We start from the raw sequence: 18,077 nt of genomic DNA, 5'->3' as shown, positions 1-18,077 counted from the left end.
GTAGAAACCCCCCACAAGTGACCCCATTTTGGAAACTAGACGCCCCAAGGAACTTATCTAGATGTGTGGTGAGCACGTTCAACCCCCAAGTGCTTCACAGAAGTTTACAACGCAGAGCCGTGAAAATAAAAAATCATTTTTCTTTCCTCAAAAAAGATGTTTTAGCAAGCAATTTTTTATTTTCACAAGGGTAACAGGAGAATTTGGACCCCAATATTTGTTGCCCAGTTTGTTGTGAGTATGCTGATACCCCATATGTGGGGGTAAACCACTGTTTGGGCGCACGTCAGGGCTCGGAAGGGAAGTAGTGACATTTGAAATGCAGACTTTGATGGAATGGTCTGCGGGCGTCACATTGCATTTGCAGAGCCCCTGATGTGCCTAAACAGTAGAAACACCCCACAAGTGACCCCATTTTGGAAACTAGACCCCCGAAGGAACTTATCTAGATGTGTGGTGAGCACGTTCAACCCCCAAGTGCTTCACAGAAGTTTACAACGCAGAGCCGTGAAAATAAAAAATCATTTTTCTTTCCTCAAAAAAGATGTTTTAGCAAGCAATTTTTTATTTTCACAAGGGTAACAGGAGAATTTGGACCCCAATATTTGTTGCCCAGTTTGTTGTGAGTATGCTGATACCCCATATGTGGGGGTAAACCACTGTTTGGGCGCACGTCAGGGCTCGGAAGGGAAGTAGTGACATTTGAAATGCAGACTTTGATGGAATGGTCTGCGGGCGTCACATTGCATTTGCAGAGCCCCTGATGTGCCTAAACAGTAGAAACACCCCACAAGTGACCCCATTTTGGAAACTAGACCCCCGAAGGAACTTATCTAGATGTGTGGTGAGCACTTTCAACCCCCAAGTGCTTCACAGAAGTTTATAACGCAGAGCCGTGAAAATAAAAAATAATTGTTCTTTCCTCAAAAATTATGTTTTAGCAAGTAATTTTTTATTTTTGCAAGGGTAACAGGAGAAATTGGACCCCAACAGTTGTTGCCCAGTTTGTCCTGAGTACGCTGGTACCCCAAATGTGGGGGTAAACCACTGTTTGGGCGCACGTCGGGGCTTGGAAGGGAGGGAGCACCATTTGACTTTTTGAATGCAAGATTGGCTGGAATCAATGGTGGCGCCATGTTGCGTTTGGAGACCCCTGATGTGCCTAAACAGTGGAAACCCCTCAATTCTAACTTCAACACTAACCCCAACACACCCCTAATCCTAATCCCAACTGTAGCCATAACCCTAATCACAAACCTAACCCCAACACACCCCTAACCACAACCCTAACCGCAACACACCCGTAACCCTAATTCCAACCCTAATCCTAACCCTAATCCCAACCGTAGCCCTAATCCCAACCCTAACCACAACTGTAACCCCAACACACCCCTAACCCTATCCGTAACCCTAACCACAAGCCTAATCTTAACCCTATTTCAAACCCTAGCCCTAATTCCAACCCTAACTCTAATTCCAACCCTAACCCTAAGGCTATGTGCCCACGTTGCGAATTCGTGTGAGATTTTTCCGCACGATTTTTGAAAAATCTGCAGGTAAAAGGCACTGCGTTTTACCTGCGGATTTACAGCAGATTTCCAGTGTTTTTTTGTGCGGATTTCACCTGCGGATTCCTATTGAGGAACAGGTGTAAAACGTTGCGGAATCCGCACAAAGAATTGACATGCTGCGGAAAATACAACGCAGCGTTTCTGCACGGAATTTTCCGCACCATGGGCACAGCGGATTTGGTTTTCCTTAGGTGTACATGGTACTGTAAACCTGATGGAAAACTGCTTCGAATTCGCAGCAGCCAATCCGCTGCGGATCCGCGGCCAATCCGCTGCGGATCCGCGGCCAATCCGCTGCGGATCCGCTGCCAATCCGCTGCGGATCCGCTGCCAATCCGCTGCGGATCCGCTGCCAATCTGCTGCGGATCCGCTGCCGATCCGCGGCCCATCCGCTGCGGATCCGCTGCCAATCCGCTGCGGATCCGCTGCCGATCCGCTGCGGATCCGCTGCCGATCCGCGGCCCATCCGCTGCGGATCCGCTGCCAATCCGCTGCGGATCCGCTGCCGATCCGCTGCGGATCCGCTGCCGATCCGCTGCGGATCCGCGGCCGATCCGCTGCGGATCCGCTGCCGATCCGCTGCCGATCCGCTGCGGATCCGCGGCCGATCCGCTGCCGATCCGCTGCGGATCCGCGGCCGATCCGCTGCGGATCCGCTGCCAATCCGCTGCGGATCCGCTGCCGATCCGCGGCCCATCCGCTGCGGATCCGCTGCCAATCCGCTGCGGATCCGCTGCCAATCCGCTGCGGATCCGCGGCCGATCCGCTGCGGATCCGCGTCCGATCCGCGTCCGATCCGCTGCCGATCCGCTGCGGATCCGCGGCCGATCCGCTGCGGATCCACGGCCGATCCGCTCTGTGTGCACATGCCATAACCCTACCCCTAATTACCCTACCCGTAACCCTAACCCTACCCCTAACCCTACCCCTAGTTCTAACCCTAGTTCTAATCCTAACCCTAGAGGAAAAAAAAAAAAAAAAAAAAATTCTTTATTTTATTATTGTCCCTATGGGGGTGATAAAGGGGGGGGGGGGTTATTTATTATTTTTTTATTTTGATCGCTGTGATAGAACCTACCACAGCGATCAAAATGTACCTGTAAGGAATCTGCCGACTGGCAGATTCGGCGGGCGCACTGAGCATGCGCCCGCCATTTTCCAACATGGCGGCGCCCAGCGAGGAGACGGACGGACACCGGGAGGATCGGTAAGTATGAAGGGGTGGTGGGGGGGTGGATCGGAGCACGGGGGGGGGGAACGGAGCACAGGGGGGGTGGGTCTGGGCAAGGAGGGAGCGGACAGGAGGACGGGGGAGCCGGCAGGCGGACGGAGGGGACCGGACCCCATAACAGAGGACGGGGGGGGCGATCGGTGGGCGTGGGGGGGGGGTACTTCAGTATTTCCAGCCATGGCCGATGATATTGCAGCATCGGCCATGGCTGGATTGTAATATTTCACCATTTTTTTAGGTGAAATATTACAAATCGCTCTGATTGGCAGTTTCACTTTCAACAGCCAATCAGAGCGATCGTAGCCACGGGGGGGTGAAGCCACCCCCCCTGGGCTGAAGTACCACTCCCCCTCTCCCTGCAGATCGGGTAAAATAGGAGTTAACCCCTTCACCCGATCTGCAGGGACGCGATCATTCCATGACGCCACATAGGCGTCATGGGTCGGATTGGCACGGGTTTTCATGACGCCTACGTGGCGTCATGGGTCGGGAAGGGGTTAAAAAAATTAAAAAAAAAAAAAAAAATTTTTTAAGGAGAATTTTTGTTTTCAGTTCTGCTGATATTATTAATATGAATCTGACTCTATATATACATTGTGTGATAATTAATGATTCTAGGTGTGTTTTATAACATATTTTTTAATAAGTATATTTTATCATGTTCTCTGCTATTTTAGATTCACATATATATGAACTAAAGCTGTGCAATGAAAGCTATTGAATGTTAAATAGACTGGTGAGTCACCTTCGGGTGTCTAACAATTAGCATCTAATATATAATTGTCTTGAATACTACTTCCTGCAATTTGTGCCAACTTCCGTGGCTTTGTCCGGAGCTAATGTCCGGAGATAATGTTCGGAGCTAATGTCCGGAGCTAATGTCCGGAGCTAATGTCCGGAGCTAATGTCCGGAGATTAATTGCCTAGAATACTGCTTCCTGCAATTTGTGCCAACTTCCGTGGCTTTGTCCGGAGCTAATGTCCGGAGATAATGTCCGGAGCTAATGTCCGGAGCTAATGTCCGGAGCTAAGTGACGTCACCAGTGTCCTACACCCAGGCAGAGCACAGGGGCCCCAGGCAGCATATGGGGCCCCAGGCAGAGCACAGTGGCCCCAGGCAGCATATGGGGCCCCAGGCAGAGCACAGTGGTCCCAGGTAGAGCACAGGGGCCCCAGGCAGCCTATGGGGCCCCAGGCAGAGCACAGGGGCCCCAGGCAGCATATGGGGCCCCAGGCAGAGCACAGGGGCCCCAGGCAGCATATGGGGCCCCAGGCAGAGCACAGTGGCCCCAGGCAGCATATGGGGCCCCAGGCAGAGCACAGTGGTCCCAGGCAGAGCACAGGGGCCCCAGGCAGCCTATGGGGCCCCAGGCAGAGCACAGTGGCCCCAGGCAGAACATGGGGCCCCAGGCAGAGCACAGGGGCCCCAGGCAGAGCACAGGGGCCCCAGGCAGCATATGGGGCCCCAGGCAGAGCACAGGGGCCCCAGGCAGCATATGGGGCCCCAGGCAGAGCACAGTGGCCCCAGGCAGAGCACAGGGGCCCCAGGCAGAACATGGGGCCCCAGGCAGAGCACAGGGGCCCCAGGCAGCATATGGGGCCCCAGGCAGAGCACAGTGGCCCCAGGCAGAGCACAGTGGTCCCAGGCAGAGCACAGGGGCCCCAGGCAGCATATGGGGCCCCAGGCAGAGCACAGGGGCCCCAGGCAGCATATGGGGCCCCAGGCAGAGCACAGTGGCCCCAGGCAGAGCACAGGGGCCCCAGGCAGCATATGGGGCCCCAGGCAGAGCACAGTGGTCCCAGGCAGAGCACAGGGGCCCCAGGCAGCCTATGGGGCCCCAGGCAGAGCACAGTGGCCCCAGGCAGAACATGGGGCCCCAGGCAGAGCACAGGGGCCCCAGGCAGAGCACAGGGGCCCCAGGCAGCATATGGGGCCCCAGGCAGAGCACAGGGGCCCCAGGCAGCATATGGGGCCCCAGGCAGAGCACAGTGGCCCCAGGCAGAGCACAGGGGCCCCAGGCAGAGCACAGGGGCCCCAGGCAGAGTACAGGGGCCCCAGGCAGCATATGAGGCCCCAGGCAGAGCACAGGGGCCCCAGGCAGCATATGGGGCCCCAGGCAGAGCACAGTGGCCCCAGGCAGAGCACAGGGGCCCCAGGCAGCATATGGGGCCCCAGGCAGAGCACAGGGGCCCCAGGCAGCTTATGGGGCCCCAGGCAGAGCACAGATGTAAAATTACTGTGAAAATACCTGATGGGCACACAAGTATGCGCCAGTATGGGTACTAAGAGCTTTTCCACATAATAATGAAATATTTTAAAATGTCATAGAACATACCAATATACATAGTTATTGATACATATTATTTATTATTTACATTATTGTTCTTAAGCAAAGAACCGTTGTTGTGGCAAATGCAAACCGTTGTTGTCTGATGTCTTTCATCACTCCCCTCATAAGCATGTTCATGGATCCTGTGTAACTGTACCTTAAATAACAAGAATTGTCAAGAGCTGGTGAGTGCAGCCATTTTTTGTTCTTTCTTACTATTATTTATTAATTGTATTATTCTTACATTTGAATAAATAAAGTATATATGGATTCTAGACTCCCGATTCTTTAGAATCGGGCTGCCATCTAGTAATTAATAATAATCTTTATTTTTATATAGCGCTAACATATTTTGCAGCGCTTTACAGTTTGCACACATTATCGTCACTGTCCCCGATGGGGCTCACAATCTAAATTCCCTATCAGTATGTCTTTGGAATGTGGGAGGAAACCGGAGTGCCCGGAGGAAACCCACACAAACACGGGGAGAACATACAAACTCCTTGTAGATGTTGTCCAAGGTGGGATTAGAACCCAGGACTCCAGCGCTGCAAGGCTGCAGTGCTAACCACTGCGGCGATTGCTTAAGCTGATATGTGCAGACTATATAACTCTGTTCATTCCTGAAGTAGTATTATACCTGAGGAAGGCTATTTTTTATAAATATATATCCAAAACGCGTTGTTTTATTTTATTTATTTTATTTTAATTTTCAGAGATTTGCACTATTGTTGCCTGGTGCATGTTACCTGGGAGCGCTGAATAGCCTGGATGATCCTTCCTTTTTCACTTCACTTCACGGTCTCCTGGCTGAGAGATCTGTTGTATCCAGACTGCTGCTGCATACCAGGGAAACCAGGCATCTTGTTCGGACCTAATAGGTCGATATGCTATGATACAAGCTACACACAAGGTGAGCATTTTTAACCTACATATTTGAGGTGAACGAAATTATTTACACTTAGATCTGTGCCCCGATCTCTTGTTTCCCTCCACTCTCCCTAGACCCTGTAGCCTTGGGGTCCTCTATACTCTTGATTAATAGAACACCTGTGGAGAGATCTAAAAATGGCAGTTTGGAGAAAGCACCCTTCAAATATCAGGGACCTGGAGCAGTTTGCCAAAGAAGAATGGTCTAAAATTCCAGCAGAGCATTGTAAGAAACTCATTGATGGTTACCGGAAGCGGTTGGTCGCAGTTATTTTGGCTAAAGGTTGTGCAACCAAGTATTAGGCTGAGGGTGCCAATACTTTTGTCTGGCCCATTTTTGGAGTTTTGTGTGAAATGATCAATGTTTTGCTTCATTCTCTTTTGTATTTTTTCATTTAAGACAAATTAAATGAAGATAACAATACCAAAGAATTTGTGATTGCAATCATTTTCAGGAAGAAACTGAGTATTATCTGACAGAATTTCAGGGGTGTCAATACTTTTGGCCACAACAATATAATACACATACACACAATAATATATATACACACACTCGCACAATACTCACCCCTCCTCCTTGTTCCCTGCGCTGCTTCAGGCTCTGCTGTTCGAGTCTCATTGGCTCCACTGCTGGCACAATGTGGCGCACGATGAAGTGACATCATCACTCGCCTGCTGAGTTACAAGCAGAGGGGAAGTGATAGGAGAGAGAGCGTCAGCACTCAGTATGAGGCCGTGCGATCAGTGCGCCGTACATATACTGCTCTTTGCGGGAACGCACCTCCCGCAGAACAGTATATGTACATCGCATGTCGGTACGGGGTTAAAGACAGATTTTGTTCCTCAATTTTTTTCTAAGATTTTTATATATTCCCAGTCCCTTAATGCATGCCTTACGCATTTCATAGATATTAGTTCTCTTGAAATCAAGTTTATTATTAATTAAAGAAAAAAATTGGTCACCTGCAGCACTGAAAGCGGTTTTTGTGAGTTTACTCGACTGTAATGTAACAGAAAGAACATAAAAGTGTATGAATAACAAATTTAATCCAGAAAAATGTTTCAATGCTTTTCCTCAGTTTTACAGGTCAAAGAAATGTTTACAGACCATGTAACACTGTATGTCTGAGATATGGAAGCCATCAAAATTTTTAAAAGCTTTTGTTCATGGAGATCACAGAAATATTCACAGACAAAGTAATATTGTATGTCTGAGCAATGGCATAATACTTCATGGATCAAAATATATTCAATTCTTCCAGCACACAAAAAAAACTGCAGTTGTATATTTGCCTACGGACTGCACAGGCCTAGTCCCCATCTACAGACTGGATTCTGTCACTCGTCCTGCTCCTGTGACTCTCTCCCTCGGCTAAATGCAGATTGTACATGCTGCAAACAATTAGCCCTTAGAAGGGCTGTTGGCATGATGGTTCAGCTTCATCACCAGTATCAACACTACAGGACTGTGATTCATTATACTGTGCACACAGGCCTTGACAAGCACTGTCTCCCTCCAGTACGAAGTGTCACAGAGCTGGGTAACTGCATCAGTGTGCTGAGCTGGGTGGCGCCTGTCCTTTTATAACCTCTGATGATGTAAGATGGCCAGCCAATTACAGTAATGCCACAACCAAGCTGGCTACGGCATTACAGTGACTCACAGGCAATCCCGCATGCTTATTGGCTGCGCAACAGGTGCAAAAAATGTGAAGATTCAAGTTTTACATCAAGCACCTCCCATTACTTGCCGAGTAACAAGCACATACGAGCACCATGATACTCGACTGCTAGCCAAGTATCACCGAGCACATTTGCTCATCCCTAGTGGCAGACTATATGTTATGCCCCAAGTTAGACCATTAGTAAGGGACGATGAGGAAGCTGACCAAATTTTAGCAGAATGTATGATAAGATGCTAACAAACAAGGAGATCTCTATTTCTATTCCAGGATAAGCCGTTCCTCTAGGATTAGTAGTGAAACCTGGAGATAGGGCTCTGATTAATGTGATTAAACAAACACATTGGCATTAGTGATGAGTGAATATACTCGTTACTCGAGATTTCTCGAGCATGCTCGGGGGTCCTCTTGAGTATTTTTTAGTGCTCGGAGATTTCGTTTTTCTTGCCGCAGCTGAATGATTTACATCTGTTAGCCAGCATAAGTACATGTGGGGGTTGCCTGGTTGCTAGGCAACCCCCACATGAAGTTGGATCGCCCCTCCAAGGGCCGTGGGGTACTCGGTACCAGGTCCGATGTTCACTGGGGGAATGTCATGGTGGCTGACCCGGTCCGTGGCCCTGGGATGTCCGTGTAAATGGGAATGGTCTTTAAAGGGCTAGTTTATGTTTCTGATGTCACCTGTGGTATTTGGTCAGGGTGACCGACGCTGCTTTAAGGGGTCCACTGGGGTGATGTTATGGCACCTAGATGATATACCTTCCCACAGGTGAAGTATGTCCCCAGGTCGTCCCGGTGTGTAGACGGTGGATGGTGAGAGGCGCAGAGAAGAACGAGGACACAAGGTTGCAGTCTCTTTACCTTTACTGAAGACTTCAGCATCCACAGTCCAGTGCACCAGATCACAGGGCAGGCAGAGTCCGGCCGGTTTGGAGGCAAGCCCAGCGTTCCCTTGTCCAGGTGGAAATCAGTAGCCTTCCCTTGCGCTGCAGTGGTGTAGTCCCTTACTGCCTATGGCTTCACATAAGGGTCTCACAGATGTGGTGTTTTGCTCTCTCTGTCCCCCATATAGGATAGGACAAAACCCGTATGACTGGTGACTTGAGCCTGTTTATAGGGTCTCTTAGATAACATGGCTCTGTAGGTGTCACTGTGCCTCCTGGGTGTAGGTGCGGACAGGTAACCTGCAATTAGCTGTTCTGCCAATCTCTGAAATAAGGCGTAGAGGTCCTTACTCCTTCGGTGTTCCGGCTACCAGATTTTGCACCTCAGAGGGAGGCAGCCTGAGCGGGGCTGGTCCCCTTCTGGTATCCTCTCCTTTGCTTTCACTTCCTTCACGCTCGCTGCAATATAATTCTGCCTTTCAATGTCTCTTTCTGGGAGCTGCAGCTCTGAGGGCATGCACAGCTCCATTGACTCTCTGTCCTCCTCAGACTTCTGTCTGGAACTTTCGCCTAACTTTCCCTACAGACTACCAGTTATATATATGTGGGGAGTGACCTAATAAATAGGAACAAATTTCCCCCTGGTGGCCTGGAGTGTGAATGTGTTGCATGTTTGTGATACCTGGATGCAGTTATCCTTTCTTGCCTCCAAACGTAACATCACTCTCCCCGGGGGGAAAGCAATACCACTGTAACGACCAGGACCCTGGGGCGCCGAATACTTATGCTGGCTAACAGATGTAAATCATTCAGCTGCGGCAAGAAAAACTAAATCTCCGAGCACTAAAAAATACTCAGAGGACACCCGAACGTGCTCGAGAAATCTCGAGTAACGAGTATATTCGCTCATCACTTATTGGCATATTCACAGATGGGAAGGACCTGCTCAGTATCTCTGCTGGATGACAGGTTGTATGGTCCCTATATACAAAAGAAGTTGCACTTTGTCGTGCTAAAGCATGTAGACATGGAATATATGAAATATGCAATACTGATCTGAATAATAAGAAAAAATTGAGACGCTTAGCACATAACTTGGCCAATTCATGCATGTCCAGCAACCAACAACAAGGTGGTCTCAAGCTGCTGGGACCCTACGTCTCTAGTGTGAACACCTCTGTTAGGTTGAAGTCTGAATTCCTCGGTAAATGTGGATACCTTTCTCTAATGCCTGTATTTATGGGTAGGTAGGATCCTGCTGTAATTAAAACCACCACATGTTGAAGGGTGGAGTGCATGGTTAAAGAGCTAACATACAAATAAGAAAAGAGTGACTGGCACTTCCAAGCTAATGTGAACAGGTGCATACTAGGAGCAGCCACCTCCATATACAATGTACACAAGAAGTTGCAATTTGTCTTGCTAAAGCACGTAGACATGGAATAGATGAAATATGAATATCAATACTGCTGTGGATAATCAGAAAAAATTGAGATGCTTAGCACAGAATTTTGCCAATTCAAACATGCCCAGCAACCAATGACAAGGTAGTCTCGAGCTGCTGGGACCCTACCTGTCTAGTGTGAACACCTCTCTTAGGCTGAAGTCTGAATTCCTGGGTAAATGTGGATACCTCTCTCTAAAGCTCAATTTTTTCTTATTATCCAGAGAAAAGATGTCCCTGTCAAACTTATTTCTGACTTATCAAGTCACATGCTTCAAAAATCGAGGGCACGGAGACCATTACTGGACATCTAAACATACTATACTCCTGAGGGTTTCCTTTTCTCCTGCAAGTGCGACACTTTGATTGTTCTCAATGCTGTTTTATTGTTATCCAATTAATTTTCTATGGTATGGTATTCTGTTTCTATGGCAGTTTTCATTAAAAACATAATTGTTAATACAATAGTATAGCTAACATGCTAATATATTCTTTAAAAAAAGAGCTGGTTCTGGAACTGGGGAGGGATTAACCTCCACAGAAAGTCTGCCTCCTTCTAGTGCATCTACACACTGCAAGTCAGGTTTAGGGCTCATACTCACTTGTGAGAAACTCGGATGAGTCCCGCACGTCAATACTCGGCACTGCACCCGGCACTCAGGAGCGGCTTCATGTATGGCTACGCGGCCGCACGCTCTGATCTGAGTGTCGGGTATTGACGTGTGAGACTCATCTGAGTTTCTCGCATGTGAGTATGAGCCCATAGAATATAACTCACAACTTCCTTACCCTTCTCCCTATTTTTTAGGCCAGAAGACTGGAGCACTTCTGAGGCCAGGTGACCACTCCTAATTACATCAGCTTAGGCCTTCTTTTTCCCACCCCTTCACGTTTTGCTTCATTCCCCTACCCCACCTCTTTTTCTCTTCTACTTGGAGCCACGTTCCCCATTCTTTCCTTTACCTTCTTTTGTCATGATATGGGATCAATTGAACTCAGCTCGCTTAATGCAAGAAGTTTTAACACACCACAGAAGTGATCACAAATTCTTTATACCATACGTAGACAAAGAGTGAAAATCCTATTTTTGTAAGCAACACATTCCAAGACAGGACACATACCCATTGTAAAAGACAGGTATTTCACTTACTGGTCTCACATCACCAACCCAGAGTCACGTTCCATAGATTTGTCACTGAGTACACAGGACAATCATCTTACAGGCAGAGGAGCCGTGTGCAGACAACAAACAAGTGACAGAACTCAGCGCTGTGCCGGAGACTGAGGAGACGGAGAAGATGGAGGAGACGGAGAAGACTGAGGAGACAGAGAAGACGGAGGAGACAGAGAAGACTGAGGAGACAGAGAAGACTGAGGAGACAGAGAAGACTGAGGAGACCGAGAAGACTGAGGAGACTGCTGCTGTACTGACAACCAGTGCACGGGGTTCAGCCAGGAGCGCGCTGTGTAGGCTCCGCACCCACAGAAAGCTGCATCGAGTGTCTGTGGAACTGAATACGGAGTTACCCTGACAACGAGCAAATTAGTTCACAAACAGCATCAGGAGAATCTTCTAGAAGGTTTCTGAAAGGTTTTCTTTTGGATTTCATTTATAAAGTATATTTGAAACTTTATTAGAAATCACTTGTCCTACATTATTATTAAGTAAAAATGAAAACGACGGTTACACTTTACATTCACACAGAATCTCCTGATCCCCGAGCACCAAGAATCTGAGCCTGACTGCACGATAAGCTCCGGAGCTTCAGAGACCATAGATAGAAGGGAACGGAGACGATACAGAGACCTGGATAATCCATTGCGGCTCACGGCGAGATTCTCCCCACCCCCTCCAAATGATTGACAAATGATTGACAGGTCTATCCCCAGGTGTACACAGCACACGGCTCCGCTCTGTACACCTCATACACACACAGCTCAGCTCCGTACACCTCGTACACACACGGCTCCGCTCCGTACACCTCGTACACACACGGCTCCGCTCAATACACCTCGTACACACACGGCTCTGCTCCGTATGCCTCATACACGCACGGCTCTGCTACATCCACACTGTAAACCCCTCCTGACCCTACACGCGTAAACTTCCCCTCATCCAGCACCATGACAACCAGCACAGCAGAGTCCTGCATACACTGAGGCCCCTGATCATGTGACCCCTGACTCCTCCCCTCCTGTGACCTCACCACAGGTCCTGTGCGCACAGAACAGCCATATATGTGGTGTGCGGCTCTGCAGGTGGAGGTAGGTGCTGGAGATTCCCCATTAACCCCCTCAGTGCTGAGCCTGTGATAAATCCCTGTATGTGACTATAATGGGACTGTGTGTTATACCGGGGGCAGGACGGGGCCATGACTGGATGTAGTGATCATGTGACGCCGGTAACAGCTCCGGAGATTTCTTACATGGGATCTTTATGATGTTACATCGTCATCTTCTCCCCATTCAGGTCCCTACAATATCGGATCCTCTCAGTGGAGATCTTCTATATAAGAGAATTCTCCTGAGTGACCCTACAAGGATGGATAGGGACAGGGACAAGATGGCGGAGAGGATATTACACCTCACCCTAGAGATCCTCTTCCGGCTTACTGGAAAGGTGAGAGATTCTGATGACGTCACATTACATCATTCTTATCTATGGGAATAACAGACGGACAGAACTGGAGAGGTGAGGACTCTGGGAATGTCTGTAGTGAGATTTATTAATGTGTCTCTCCATAACCAGGATTACACAGTAGTGAAGAAGACCTCTAGTGAGCGCTGTCAGGCCCCTGTGTCTGAGGGATGGGGAAGACCCCTGAGCCCAATCATGGGGCCTCCACCTCACCCCCTGATACATGAGGACATCAATGACCAGAAGATCCTAGAACTCACCTACAAGATGATTGAGCTGCTGACTGGAGAGGTGACACTGCTGGGACATTATACAGTAATGCTATGGAGGGATCGGGGGGATGACGGTATCATTGTATGTGTCAGGTTCCTATAAGGTGTCAGGATGTCACCGTCTATTTCTCCATGGAGGAGTGGGAGTATTTAGAAGGACACAAAGATCTGTACAAGGACGTCATGATGGAGGTTCCCCAGCCCCTCACATCACCAGGTAATAGACAGGACTAAATACACACGGCCTATAATTATCTGTATGTAAAGAATGAATTCAGTCCCTGTATGTGTTTCCTCCAGTTCTATCCAGTGAGAGGACAACACCAGAGAGATGTCCCCGTCCTCTTCTTCCACAGGACTGTAAACAAGAAGATCCCAATGTTCCTCAGGATCATCAGGTAGATGGAGAGAAGGTGTCATGAGATCTCCCCTATGATGTGTAGAAGGCTGTGAAGGTCTTGTGCTCAGTCTTGTTTTATCCACCAGTATTATACGCTGAATGGCCAATTTCTTACTTGAAACTTATCTGTCTACAGATTAGACCTGTAACTCCAGAGTGTAATCTAAAAGCAAGTGATCATTTTTCAGCGTTAAACCACATTAGACTGGGAGTATTGAGCACTTCAACTAGCTATGGCCCAAATTTTGAAAAATTCCCAACTTTAAGAGTTTTTTTGCGAAAAGTGCTGAGAATGTTGTGATCGAGAAAAAAAATACAATGAAATACATAACTGTGCTGAGGAGCAGGTAGTGCAGTGTTGGAAATTTCAACTGAATACAGAACTGGTGTCCAACTAACGTGTTAGAATACAATCATTGTGTCATGTCGGACGCTGTTCATACTAGGGCGTTCGACAGACAGCGGTAATTCCGCTTTTGTCCACTATGTGCTCAGTGGCGTCGGCTAGATTTTATCTAGCTGGTCCGGGGTTAATTTAGCTGGTGCTTGGATTGGTAGTTGGGTCACGCCCACTGCCTTTAAATAGTTCTTCTGAACATTGGGCATCGCCAATTATAGCTTCTGTCTTGTGCTTGGTTACCTCGGTCTGGAGTGGTGATCTAGGAGAAGGAGTATCGTGTCTGGTGGTGTATATTTCCCTTTGTCATATTTTCTCCCTCCTATATTCGTATTTCTTTTGCCCTGTTCATTTATAGTGTATTCCTGTGTGACTGCGGCGTGGTGTATATTTTCTGTTATCCTTGTCTGTGCTAACTGTGGGTATTGGTGTGTGGTCTCTTCACTGGGTGGTGGGTGGTGGTTTCAGCCTAGGGTTGAAACAGGAGACAGGGTGAGGGTGGAGGCCCAGACATGCACACCATCAGTGTAAACTCTGGGAGAGGGTCAGTCTGAGGGAAATCGCAGGGGCCCGGGTTATTAGCTCTTGCTTACCTAGGCTTCCTGTGACACATTGGTCCTTAGCACAGGTGGACTACAACACCATATGAACAGTTCCAGTGCCACCATTGTCTGAGGGAAATAGAGAGAAACAACTTAACTGAGTAGAAATTATATCTTTGGCAATGGAAATTATGCAAATTGTCTCTTCAGAGAGGAAGAGAGCTAGAACTCTAGTGCCACCTATTGGAAAGTAGCAATCCTACAAGTCAATTTTGACCCTTTAACGAGCCTCGTCACATGACTTAGGATAATAGCCAAACCAGAATCTCAATTTGCAGACACTGTGTTTCGGGGTACTGCCTCTCGTCAGTGCAAAGCAGAGACAATTTGCATAATTAGCATATTACCCAGAGGAGCATTGCGGCTTTAAGTCTCCTCATCTAGGCATGCTTATTATGTCGATCTCCGCAAGGAGAAAGGATACTTCTTGGATAATGGAAAACATTGTGCAGTCAGATGAATCCAGATTTCTGTTGCATCATACTGGTTAGAATTTCATGCAATCAGCATGTATCCTTTCTGTCAGGTGTAGTAATGGTGGAGGATGTATTCTTTGCTCATCCTGGATCCTTTGTTATCTGCGGATGGATGTTTGGACATTAGGGCTTACAGAAGCATTTTGGCCAATCAAGTTCATCGCTTTATGGCAGCTGTTTACCCTACTGTAGAAAGACAATGCACCTTGTCACAATGGTCTACTAATGGATTGATTCCAGGAACATACCGTATTTTTCGGCATATAAGACGCACCGGACAATAAGACGCACCCCAAATTTGGGGTGAAAATTGCAGAAAAAAAGATTTTTTATAAGATGGGGGTCCGTCTTATTGTCCGAATTTACAGTATCTTACCTGTGGGCTGGTGGTGGCAGAGCAGGGTCACAGGAGGCATGGTGTCGGCAGAGGTGGGGTGAGGCGGTACGGCGTGCACCTGAGCAGGGTCCCTTCCTGCTTAGGTGGGCGACGCCACGGCCTGGTGTCCATGGGAGGGTGGCAGCAGTGGTTACCGGCAGAGGTGTTGGGATGAGGAGGCACAGTGAGAGGTATGGCGTTAGAGGGGTCCCTTTCCCCGGTGAGGTGATGCAGCAGCCCGGTAATGCAGCAGAGCCGGGTGAATCCTGTTGTTACCGCGGTGGCAGAGGTGTGGAGACGAGGAGGCGCAGTGAGCGGGGTCCCTTTCCCTGGTGAGGTGATGCAGCAGCCCCGGTAATGCAGCAGAGCCGGGTGAATCCTGTTGTTACCGTGGTGGCAGAGGTGTGGAGATGAGGAGGCGCAGTGAGCGGGGTCCCTTTCCCCGGTGAGGTGATGCAGCAGCCCCGGTAATGCAGCAGGGCCGGGTGAATCCTGTTGTTATCGGTTCGCGCGGCCATCTTCCTGAGGCCGCGTGTTCGCAGATGGAGCTCTGCTGCCCGGGGCTTCAGGAAAATGGCCGCCGCGATCCCCATCTGCGCACACGCGGCATCCCGCGGCCATTTTCCTGAAGCCCCGGGCAGCAGAGCTCCATCTGCGAACGCGCGGCCTCAGGAAGATGGCCGCGCCCACCGATAACAACAGGATTCACCCGGCTCTGCTGCATTACCGGGGCTGCTGCATCACCTCACCGGGGAAAGGGACCCCGCTCACTGCGCCTCCTCATCTCCACACCTCTGCCGCCACACCTCTGCCGCCACGGTCCACGGTAAGCCTGCATTGCGAATATAAGACGCACCCCCCATTTTCCCCCCTTTTTTTGGGGGGAAAAAGTGCATCTTATATGCAAAAAAAATACGGTAAGAGTTTTGTTGCTTTCCCGGCCTTCATAGTCCTCATATTTTAATCATATAGAGCATCTCTAGGATGAGGTAAAACAGACTGTTCACAAAATGTTCTTTTCTCCATCTTCTTTATGGCAGCTGCAAGAAGCTATCCTGTCGGGATGGGCCACTGTTTCCTGTAGAATTACTTTATTTAGTGGAATCTATTACAAGATGAATTGCTTCAATTCTGAAAACAAAAAATTACTAGATGGGTGTCTCTAATAATGTGGCCATTTAGTGTATGTTTTATTCCTGGTGGAGATGACAGGATAAAGCTGATCATAGACATTAAGTGTTGTCTGGATCTTCTCACAGTTTTCTGGTTATGGAGGCTGCTGGTTAGAATTAGAAGCCGGCAGGTTGGATTTATACAGGAGACCCGCAGCTATGTGGGATATTCTGCTGTCATTTTGTGATTGGCGTGATAATTTAGGATCTTTTCTGTTCTTCTGAATAATTTTTTACAACTTCTACATCTGTTTCAGGGTAAAGATCTGACCCATATTACAGAGACATATATGAGAGGTGATGAGTGGTGTAAAGAGGAGATTCCCACAGATAACCGCACAGGTGAGTATAACCTAAAAAACAATCAGTGCCAGGAGCGCACATCGGGTTGGCTCCATCCCAGAGGGGACAGAAATCCATTATGGGTATTTATTTATGCGCCATGATTGTGCATATAATAATATATGATTATTTTGTGACATGTTCGGAAATTTCATCTCTTGCACATATCTGGTCAGTTTACATTATCTGTCTTGCAGCACATGATAATTATTATTATATTACATTATATGGTGATCTGCTGCAATCTTCTGCAATGTCTGGTATAACCTTGTTTTTTGTAAACCTACTACCATCCACTCTGATCATTACGCAGTATATTTTCACCTTATTTAAGACTTTAGACGCCTTTTTTTGTTTGTTTTTTAAGCAGATTTTGGTTCCCGTCCTCATTTTTCTGCAATCCTGTTCTTATATTCTGCAAGAAATTCTGCACTTGACCCATTTTTGTTAGATTCTATTTTACATGTGTGATAAAAATTATTGATGGTTTTTATTTCACTCTTTAATTCCACATCTTCATTTACAAAAATGGTGTACGGTCGTGCACTTGATGTGTGCATTGCAGACTAGTTTGGCTATTTGTGCAGCTTTAGATTTTCTACTCAGACAGGTACGGAAGCTAACTTCTATTACATGAAATATAGTGGCCAATTAACTGAATCAGAATTGTGTATGTTGCAATTTCTTTTGTTGCGAACCACCAAACGCCAATATTTTTACGGTGCAGATCTTCATAGTGTGAATATGTCCCATGGAGAGGGAGGAATGATGGAGAAATCCTATACCTGCCTGGCAGTGAGTGTGCTTGGTTGTGGGAAACAGCCATAGAAATTGAAGAAGGTGGGGGGGTAACGTAACTTCAGCTGTGCTAGTTCATGAGAAATCAAAAAGTATCATGTGAGCAGAGCTGGAGAAACATCCCGAGAGAAAAAAGTTTGATTGTGGAAGAGGTAAAAAACATCAGCTGTGAGGGTTTCTGATGAGCAGGATAGCTTAATGCAAAAAAAAACTTTATTAACTACGGAAGCTTAGTCACATACCGTGGGTAAGGAAAGTATTCAGACCCCTTTAAATTTTTCACTCTTTGTTTCATTGAAGCCATTTGGTAAATTCAAAAAAGTTCATTGTTTTCACATTAATGTACATTCTGCACCCCATTTTGACTGAAAAAAAACAGAAATGTAGAAATTATTGCAAATTTATTAAAAAACAAAAAACTTAAATATCACATGGTCATAAGTATTCAGACCCTTTGCTCAGACACTCATATTTAAGTCACATGCTGTCCATTTCCTGGTGATCTTCCTTGAGATGGTTCTACTCCTTCAT

The 18,077-nt window shown here is 47.7% G+C and overlaps 1 protein-coding gene across 1 annotated transcript in view; it reads left to right on the top strand.

The window, feature by feature from the left end:
• LOC143768154 (uncharacterized) overlaps positions 1–18,077 on the top strand; it is an 84,345-nt gene that overhangs the window by 32,335 nt on the left and 33,933 nt on the right. Inside the window, exon 6 of the mRNA XM_077256842.1 lies at positions 16,664–16,748. Coding sequence (XP_077112957.1) covers positions 16,664–16,748 — 85 coding nt within the window. The remainder of the gene's footprint in view (positions 1–16,663; positions 16,749–18,077) is intronic.

Source organism: Ranitomeya variabilis, chromosome 4 (assembly GCF_051348905.1).
Source record: "Ranitomeya variabilis isolate aRanVar5 chromosome 4, aRanVar5.hap1, whole genome shotgun sequence".
Lineage (NCBI taxonomy): Eukaryota > Metazoa > Chordata > Amphibia > Anura > Dendrobatidae > Ranitomeya > Ranitomeya variabilis.
This window is presented reverse-complemented; position numbering and strand designations above follow the sequence as displayed.